A 10,244-nucleotide genomic window follows, 5' to 3' on the forward strand; every position below is an offset into this window, starting at 1 on the left:
CTACTTGAGTTCTGTTTGTAAATAGAAAACAACATTTGAAATCTGTACCTTGAAACTACTTCTTCCTCCATTTTCTTTTACGGAAATGTATTCAGACATCAACTTTTCTAAGTGTTCTGATTTATAACTCCATCTAGTCTCATCAATAAATGTTCTTAGCTTTTGAAAAGTGAGCCTTCTGTTTGCGTCTCTATTGGAAAACAGCTGCTGTGCCAGCAGGTCCCTCTGCTCCAGTGCACTCAGTGCCTGCCTGCCGCCTTCCTTTGTACATTCCCACTGTCACTGCCTCTAAGAACAATATATTCTCGTCACCCAGATCAACTCATTTTGGGTTAGGAAATCTTGAAGATGCTATAATGTGTGTCTTGTATAGGTGTTTCTGTGAATAGTAATGTCTTTCACCTTGCCGGACATGTTCTCACCTACCTGTTCTATAGGTGATATATAACAACCCCCCCTCCCTTCTTCTTCTTCTTCTTCTTCTTCTTCTTCTTCTTCTTCTTCTTCTTCTTCTTCTCCACAAAGCTCAGCAAAGGGACCATTTCAACAACTGATCGTATTATATATGTTTTATGCAATACTCTAGCATTATATTAAGGCATCATGATTGAGTCAGCATGGAAGGTACTTAGCAGCCTTTTTAAGTTTATTTGATTTAGAAAAAGCTTATTCAAAAAATGGTCCTGTTTCAAGGTCAATGTTCTCAAACAAGATTATTAAATCGCTCAAAAATGTATAACAACAATTTACTCATATTAACAATTGGCTCTTTGCGGACCTAACCAAAAATAATGTTGATTTCTGGCAGTGTGTTAGCTACAGCAGCTGATTTGATTGTGTAAGTTCACTGAATGTATTACAGTTTTTCCCACTTGTTCATTTCAATCTGTGCAGAGAGTGATTGGTAGACATGATAACTCCACATCTCTTTGAGGAAAGTGTAAGTCTACAGGTGGATGCTGGCGTAGATGAACTTTAGGTTGATTCATTGCTAAGTGATGATCCAATGGTAAATAGAGTGCATTTTGTACAGCCATTCTTTAGTCTGCGCGACCACCCAAAGCCTCTAACGACACAAGTCGGCATTCAATCATTCACGCACCAACGACCATATGATTTGTAGACCACCATGCTACCTGCTGAGCCACAGCCCCCCCGCAGTGGTCTTCATCATGTTTAACACAATTGAGTGGCACTGTAAATTGTACAGTAACTGTTACTAGGAGAATGTACACTTGACAGCTTATGAAAGCACAGTCCCCTCTATAAAATAAATAAATATAAAAACGTTTTAGATACATCAACTTAAATTCAAGATGCATGAGGTCAATGGTAAACACTGTCATTAATGTAAATAAATAGTTTCCAGACAACCTTTGACACGTTATCCAACCATGATACCATTTCAAATGTTAGTTGGAGTGCCAGGTGACATTTTAATCTGAAGAGAAGATGATGTTGCCAAGGTATTCCACACATTTAAAAAAAAGAAATACTTTTATAAATAGCCTGGAACAATGCAACCTACCAAAGAATATAGAATCAGCTATGTTGTAATGCCCATCATAAGATGCAGCTTTTTATATGAAAAACTCAACCAAAAATGACACAATGTAAGAAGCGATTGCCAGAAGTGTTAAACTGGGTTGCTGTCCTTTTGTATGCATTCTGTCTGCTTAGTATGCACAACATAGCGTTTAGTTAACCATGTACCTGTTTCTCATCCACCCATATGACAGCAGTAAAGTCTAATCATTGTGGGGTTGATTACTAGCCGCCAGTGATTGCTGCACGGCTGCAAGACATGTGTTATTGATCAGTTCTGCATCTGAGTGTACTACCCACATCACTTGTGTAGCACCCCTGCTTACTTCACATTTGTTTTCCTCTTTATTTCATAAACAAGACAGATCTGCACCCTTCTGGGTAACCAGTAGAAATAATCAGCATGATTTCATGTTAGTCACATTGAACCAATCGATTACTTATTTGACACATAGTATAATGTACATAAAGCAATGATGAGCTGGATGTTCAGGACACAACTGAACGTAATGTTTCCACTGAAGGTAAAAGCAAAGACTCTTTCCTTGTGGATATTGTTATGTCATTTATGTGTTGTTACAAAGTATTCACTGGTGTGAGTACTAATGAACAAAAGGAGAGACATGTACAGAATGTGTACACACAGCTCAGTAGAAAATTCATTGTCAAGCTTCAAGGTATTGATTGTTTGTGGAGGTTTTGTTTGAGACTTCGGTAATAAATTCATTCAGCAGAGCCGGGTGTGCAGTTATATCTTCCTCCTTCCCTTTTTGTTGAAATCTATTCTGTGCATCAGCGCTACCATGACTAAAACCAAGATTAATTGCTTTCATATCTCTGGTGTGGGATCGCAACCGCTGGGACACACATAGAAACACACAGACACATGCACAGTGTCTTCACTACACACATTTGTTTTGCACACGGTACACAATGTACCCGATCAAAATGAATCTGCATGCATCAAAATGAGACCGGCCTAATTGACAGGCAGGCTTCAATGCTGTGCCGACGCCATACAGCATTTCAGTTGGAACAAAACATCTCTGCGCACTAAAGAGGGGATTAAGCATTGGAAATGAAGATAAAGGGCCATGTTAGAGCAGATGGGCAGGTGTGTATGCATTTGTGCAAACCAAACTGATGACTGTGTTGCCTATGCAGTGTGTCCTTCCATGTGTGTGCATCTGATGACTCTCCATGTTTATCATAACTGCATACAGATGATGTTGATCGGGCTTGTTCATCCCTTGAAGGATACCGAGTCTCTATTTGCATCTGACATTAAAGTAGGGAGCGAGCGCGGCAGCTTATTACAAAGCTGACGGGAGAAAAAGCCGATGCATAACGCACCTCTGTGAGCAGAACACATCAGAGCGGCGAGGCTACCGCCCGCTCTCTCTTTAACAGCATCTATTCCACTTCCCCAATCACCTCTCTGTCTGTCAGCTGCGATGAGAAGAGGGAGGGAGGGAGGGGGAGAGAAAGATGTAGAAGAAATCACACTACTGTTTGAATATGCAATCACTTTGGCAGCTACAGTGACTAAGCAACATCATCTGAGCAGGGGAGAGTGCTTTTTGTGTCTGTGAGTGGGAGAGATCGAGATCAGGTGTGAGAAAGGCGACCAAAAAAAGAGACAGCAAAGGAAAGAAGGAAGGAGGGAGAGAGTGCTGCTCTGAGGCGTTCCATCATCCACCAAACTCCTGCAGCTTCCCTCCTCCTCCTCCTCCACCTCCTCCTCCACCAGGAGAGAGAGAGAAACAGCAAGAGAGTCAGAGGACGAGAGAGCAACAGAGAGAGAGGGAGAGAGAGAGAGAGTCACGCTTACAAGCCAGTGGAGAAGAGACGTCAAGAGGAGGATCTACAGGGGGAGAAAAAAAAAATCCTTCTCTCTTCTGCTGCCTCTCTGCGTGCATCCTACGGGCAGCGAGGAGCGAAGAGGAGCGAGGAGGATCCGGCTGGCATATTTTCTACTCTGCTTCCCCGCTATTTCTGCGGCTGATCACAGTGGGTGGAGAGCAGGGAGAGCCGCCGAGAGCTCCATCGGTGACACCGCTCCGCAGCAGCACACCAAGAGAACTGTAGAGCAGCCGGGATGCTTAACAACTTGACCGACACAGAGGAGGGGGACGGAGGAGCCCAAAGCCAGGGTGAGTGATGGGATGTTGGGCAAAAATGCATAAACGGGAACATTCAAATGGCAATGCAAGACACATAGTGTATATCCTCCCACGCAAACAGAGAGGTAATGAATGTAGCGCATTAAATGCTTCGTAAAGCACACACAATTTAGGTTGATGGGAGTGAGCAGTCATTGGGAAAAGATGTGTGTGTGTGTGTGTGTGTGTGTGTGTGTGTGTGTGTGTGTACGGTACGGTGGTCGGCTTGCCTCCTCTGCTGCTGCTGCTCTTACTGCAAGGCTGTTGTGACAGGAATAGTAATGGGCTTGCTCCATACGATGAATGGATAGTGTAAGGGCATTACAGCCTTTTCCAGCACATGCACCAACTTGCATTAAAACACACACATCAACATAACACACGTAAACATGCAAACATGCATACAGTAATGATGTATGGTGCAGAAACGTCAAATAGTTGGTCCATTCTACAACGCAAACTTAAATGCTCCCATCACATATGGTTATATGTGGACAGGCGGTATGGGCATGTGCGAGCTCTCACACACACACACACACACACACACACACACACACACACACACACACACACACACACACACACACACACACACACAACCACTCACAATTACAGAGTGGTTGTGTGTGTGTGTGTGTGTGTGTGTGTGTGTGTGTGTGTGTGTGTGTGTGTGTGTGTGTGTGTGTGTGTGTGTGTGAGAGCTNCTCTTTGCTTGTTGGGAGGGTTACTTTGTAAATGTAATCTGTTACTGATTGCTGAATACATGGCTCTGAAAGTAATCCGAATACAGTTACGCGTCTTCAATCAGATTACTTTTAGATTACTTTATTTTTCCATCACAGATGGTATGTTTTGGTGAACAGGAGACACAAAAAAGCAAAAGGAAACTAAACGTGTTTTTACTGTTTTAATTAGGGATGCACCGAATATTCGGCTACCGAAAATTATCGGCCGAAAATGGTTAAAAAGGCCCTTTCGGCTTTCGGCCATGTCAGAGAACAGGGTTACGTTGATCATGCTCCGTATATTTGTCCGGGTGTTTTGATTTCAAGTGGTGGAGTAATCCCGAAGTGGTGAAAGTCTTTGCAGTTACACCCCCTCGAGAAATGTCAGCTGAACACGTTTTACAAATCGCAATCCGCGCCTCTTTCTCTGATATTCTGAAATATCTCCAAGCGGCAGACATGTTGGCTGTGAGCCAGCAGCGAGCATGGTCGCGCGCCGTGCTTGTCGCCGCGTTTTGATTACGTCATCACAACAACACGTTAGGTTACCAAACTTATAGGTGCATTTGTTGTTGTTGAAGGCCTGGCTGTACGTCTTTATTTACACTATTTTGTTGTAGGCCTACTGGCCTAGATGTTTATGCAGTTTTAAAGCACCTTGGCTTTGTTCTGAATGCACTTTGTTGTAGTTATCCTACAGAGAAAAGAAAATGCACTTGACTTGGAATTAATGTACTGTATGCATTCACAAGTGCTGAATAAATGTTTTATGGACCCATAATAGTGATTATTATTTAAGTTAAGTTTTGCCATAATCATGTCTTTTTCCATAATCAGGTAGCTGAACAACATTGGTAAAAAATGTATACATTATATATATATATATATTTCTATTAATCATTTTCGGCCTTTCGGCATTCGGCCAACTGTTTCCTATTTTCGGTATCGGTTTCGGCCAAGAATTTCCCATTCGGTGTATCCCTACTAATTATGTTTTTTAAGTTAGTTTGTGCACTAAAAAAAACTTTAAAAAATGTTGAACTGTGTCATATGCATCCCCAAAGAAATGTTTTTAAATGTTTCTTATGATGCACAATTTATTTTGTTTGTTGTTATCCTCAGTGATGTAAACTAAGTAGATTTACTGTACTATTAAGTACAATTTTGAGGTACTTTTATTTTAGTATCTCCATTTTCTGCTACTTTTTACTTCTACCCTAACACAATTCAGAGGTATATAGTGTGCTTTTACTCCACTAAATGTATTGAATACTTTAAGATTACAGATCTGGATGAATGATGTGAAATATAATCAAGTGTTAAATCAGACTTTAGTTGCACCCGGAGTAAATTCACAAGCTACCCTGCAGTATACAAAGTCATTCAAACTAGATGCACCTTTACCAGCTTTGAGAACACTTTAATGATCAATAATTGTAAAACATATCATATATTAATCTGAAATGGACCAATCTGCACAATGAATACTTTTACTTTTGGTACTTTAACTATATTTTGATTGAAAACTTTTCTACTTTCACTTGAGTGATATTTTGAATGCAGGACTTACATGAGAATTCCTACACTCTGGTACGTTTAGTTTATTCAAATACAGTACTTATTCCACCTCTGGTTAGTCTTAAACAAAACGTGCAAATAATCTCCTGCAGATCAAAACTTCATTAAAACTTTAAATAGGCCTACAGAAAGTGTGAGACTATATTCATGTTGAAGGTAAACACAGGTCACCTGCCAGACAGCAGCACCGACAGCTTGTCTATGGCAGTCTTCCCCTCCACGGCGAAGCACTGGTCCCTCTCTAGGGTGTGGATGTCTCCCTCACAGCAGGTCACTATCTTCCCGAAGTGAGTGAGCGACACCCCCAGCTTCTTAAACATGCAATTGTAGAGCTCCTGGAAGTCCTCACTGAGGGACACGCTCCTCAGGCGGTAGGACACATGCAGCACCTGTCCCAGACACACCCCGAACAGGGCGAAGCTCCACAGGAAGGAGTCCGTGGTGCAGGGGTCCCCCCAGGCCCACAGGGTGGAGCAGAAGAAGCCCAGGGTGAGGAAGGTGAAGAGGTAGAGGAGCCCGTAGAAGCCGCTGCCGCCCATGAAGCCGAGGAACAGGAGGATGTTGGCGAGGTGGAACACGGAGCCCTCCGCGGACTCCCGCCACGCCTCACACAGGGGCTGCCCCGTCGCAGCCTCCACCGTGAAGTTCAGGGCCTCCACGTCCAGAGGCTCCATGTCCATGTCAAGTGAAGAAAATTACCAGAGCATTGGAGCCATGGGAGTCACAGAACGGAGGAACACGCGCAACATGTCCCGAGTGTTCACCTGACTGTGTGAAAACGAAAGCACCGAGATAACACCGGAAGTAGCCTCAGTAGAAGGACACAACTGACCGATAATTTTTTTCTAAATTCGTGTTCCCATAAACAATTTGGCTGTTATATTTCATATTCTAGGTTTTGGGCAACAAAAATAATTGTATTAAACTAGAACCAAACAGTATGTTTATTGCATGTATCCAACTTTTTGTAAGTAAGTTGGTAAATTTGTTGGCTTTGGCTACCAGAATATATATTATGTTTCATTCTGGTTCCATGGCGTAAGGACACAGGTCACGCAAGAAATTAAAAATGTTCAGCGGGCTCTTTAAACCTCAGTCAAAAATATTACACTTTTATTTTGAAAGTCAAAACATCGTATTTCCGGTTTGTATGTTTCACTGCGTAGCTTGACCATGGCTGGCCTCAGTAATAAAATATGATGTGAATATGATAGCAGGGGTCCCCTTGGTCCTGCTGTCCTCCTGATTCTAAATGTGAACTGTGATGTGTTGTGGAAATGAAACCAAAAAACAATTACAAATATGATTAATTATGAATAATAAGTGTTAAAGCTGCTGCGCGAGTGAACATATTGCCTCTCATAAATCAGAAAAATGAAGGGTTATGAATGTGAGCCTGCTAAAGGTGACTATTACTGTTTACTGGTTGGGAGAAAGTGAGTGTGGGTGATATCTGGGGCAGCAGAGAATCCCAAGCGTATTTCACTTCAGACATAAGGGGTCTGGCCCCGTTTTCGGATGAGGGGTCATGACAAAGGAAAGCAGAGGAAGGGCATCAGCTGCCAGCTTTTGAGCTATTTTTATGAGGATGAGAGAATATAACAGAACTGTTGCATGTGTCTCTGTAAATGTTTAACAAGCGAATGGATTTATCTCCCTGCATAGTACATCATACTTTTTAGAGTATTTCCACTCACGGGCTGTTTGTGTCTGCATACCTGATTTTAAATTGAGAGAAATCAGATAGCCACCAGGTTTTGGGAGTAATGGATTACATGTAACTGGATCACGTAATCAGGATACATAAAAGTAACTTTTTCCTTACAGCGACATAAAAAAAGGTGTGATCAGATTACCCAAAAGTTAGCCTATAAAATAAAGCGCATTAGCTTTTGAGTATTTGCTCATTTGTTTCATTGTTGGTCTACTTCCTGAATTTGCTTAATGAAATACAGGTTTTTCTTTTTAAAAAAAACAATTTCAAAGGTTACATTGTTCTGTTGTCTCACATAATACACTTACAGTAAGATTTGATATTTATTTTGTCTTGTATTTTGCATTGCATTTGGTATTGATGTAATCCAAAAGCAACGGAAGTTAATCAGGTTACATTACTTTTATATTTTATATAAAGGAATACACTTTTAAATAACCCTCCCAACCCTGATAGCCACATATGACAAAGGACCAAGCAGCACTAATGTTGGTGCGCATATAAGGAATGATGTTTATATTATCACTGTTAGGAGCAGATGTGTCCAATCACACTCCACGTTCTCCCAAACACACTCCTGAGAGACAAACAGCAATAATTAATCCGAGCCATGGCTGCCAGTCCTCTCTTATTTTTAGCTCTCCCTGGATAGATCACTTTGGGTGTTGGGGGGGGGGCAGTTGCAGGGTTTCATGCTGCAGCCAGAAGGTCTCAGGTTTCATCTCACACATGACAGCTATCAGTGTGTGTGGGAGGGTGACTTTAAAAGTGTATACAGGAACAGTTTGCCTGTAAACATTTGAAATGTAACCTAATCAGAGTATTTAGATAAAAAAAGGTTATGTAACCTGATCACTTTCAGGTCATTTTGGATTACTTCAATATCAAATGCAATGCAAATTGATAGAGAAAACAAATATATATCAGATGTTTTTAAATTGTTAAAGTATATTATATAAGAAAACAGGACAATGTAACCTTAACAGCCTATACGCCAACAAGGAAACACATGAGCACAAAAAAGCAGAAATAAAATCTGAGCTGACAGGAAATGCTCAGTTTTAGTTTAATACACACAGTTAAGCTCACACACACTATTTTATGAACATATAGGTTCACCTACTGAATTAAAAACAGAACAAATGAACAGAGAAAGTGAAAACCATAAAGCAGATTCAGGCAGGCGTATAGATTCACACTTAAAGTATTAGCCTACAGAACAGTACAGCTTACAGAGAAGAGAGAACATCTGATCCTTTACAACAAACTCTATATGCTCTTTTTAGGTTTTTAACAACAATGTAATCCTGCTAGTAATCCCCATTTTTAGAAATCTAACAATAATCTGATTCTGTCTATTACTAATGTAACTGTAAACCGGGAATATAGTTACCTTTTTTTGTGACCTGATAATGTAATTGGTTACTCCCCTCGCCTGCATGTTGTTGAACCTTCCTAACTCTGAACTCTAACCAAACTGACTCCTTTCCAATACTCCATTACTGCCAGCACTTTAACCCTTAATCAACAGTTCATTCTCTTGTGTCAAAGGAGAAACATTGAAGGGGTCCTTTGGCAGAAATGGAATGTAATATTCATTATTATGTTTTCAAATGAGAATAATCAGTCGTTTCTTTTCTTTTATCTTAGAATGAGCCTATCTACATTTAGTGTGGAAGAAGGCCTATTCTCCTAATTTCTAGTGAGTTAAACCAGGTGTATTCAATTTCAATTCTAGATCCAAAGTCTCCTCCCAGCAATAGTTTGAACCTCCTGTGTAGCTAAAGTAGCCGACATGGGTTAACACATTTCAATGAGGAAAAAAACGTTGCAGTTTCAGATTTTCTTTTTAAATGCATACGCAGTGACCTTCCAAACCTGCCTGTTGTACCTTGTTATAATAACAGTAATATTATTAATAATTATAATAATACACTTTATTTATAAGCACATTTCATGCAAGATGCAGCCCATGTGCTTTACAGATAGAAAAGAACTCACAGTAACTGATAGGGAGCAACAGAGAAAGTGTGAAATAACTGGCGGCCGACGAGGACTTAAGGTGGGCTTCAGGCGTGGGAAGAAGAGATGAAAAGGTTAAATTAGAGAGTAGGGAGCAGGTGACAATATCCTGTCTTGAAAGAGAAGGCAAACGGCTCAAAAGAGGCTGCTTTTTAACTGAGGTTGGGGTAATTTCATTGATTCTTCTAAGCCATTCTTCATTTGACCAACCCCATCAAACATCCATGAAGAATAATAAAATCTGCACCTTGGAGAGAAACAGAAGCCCATCTGATTTTCATTTCTCGCAACCAAGATTCCCCCTGTTTCCTCTCCTCATACAGTGCAAATGGAGGAAGAAAATCTTCACAATTACTGGATCTCTGCACATCAGCGATGCAGATCAGTGCAAATGATGTGCGTTCAAGCCTTTGTAACAGGAAATGAAAGAAGAACACAGACGATTTGTAAAAACCCCCAACAAAAGAGAATTTGAAAAGCAGATTGGCTGCCTTTATC

General features: G+C 40.9%; 1 protein-coding gene across 1 annotated transcript; it reads right to left on the reverse strand.

Annotated features, from left to right (window-relative positions):
- Positions 1–5,952: 5,952 nt before the first annotated feature.
- Positions 5,953–7,305, reverse strand: popdc3 (popeye domain cAMP effector 3). Its single transcript, XM_010794782.1, has one exon. The coding sequence runs from the start codon at positions 6,688–6,690 to the stop codon at positions 6,178–6,180; it is 513 nt and encodes a 170-aa protein (XP_010793084.1). The 5' UTR covers positions 6,691–7,305; the 3' UTR covers positions 5,953–6,177.
- Between the last annotated feature and the right edge of the window lie 2,939 nt (positions 7,306–10,244).

Source organism: Notothenia coriiceps, unplaced genomic scaffold (genome assembly GCF_000735185.1).
Source record: "Notothenia coriiceps isolate Sejong01 unplaced genomic scaffold, NC01 NC01_scaffold00037246, whole genome shotgun sequence".
NCBI lineage: Eukaryota > Metazoa > Chordata > Actinopteri > Perciformes > Nototheniidae > Notothenia > Notothenia coriiceps.

Excerpts from the sequence above, each read along its gene's own strand:
- popdc3 (XM_010794782.1), bottom strand. The coding sequence starts at position 6,690 with ATGGACATGGAGCCTCTGGACGTGGAGGCCCTGAACTTCACGGTGGAG.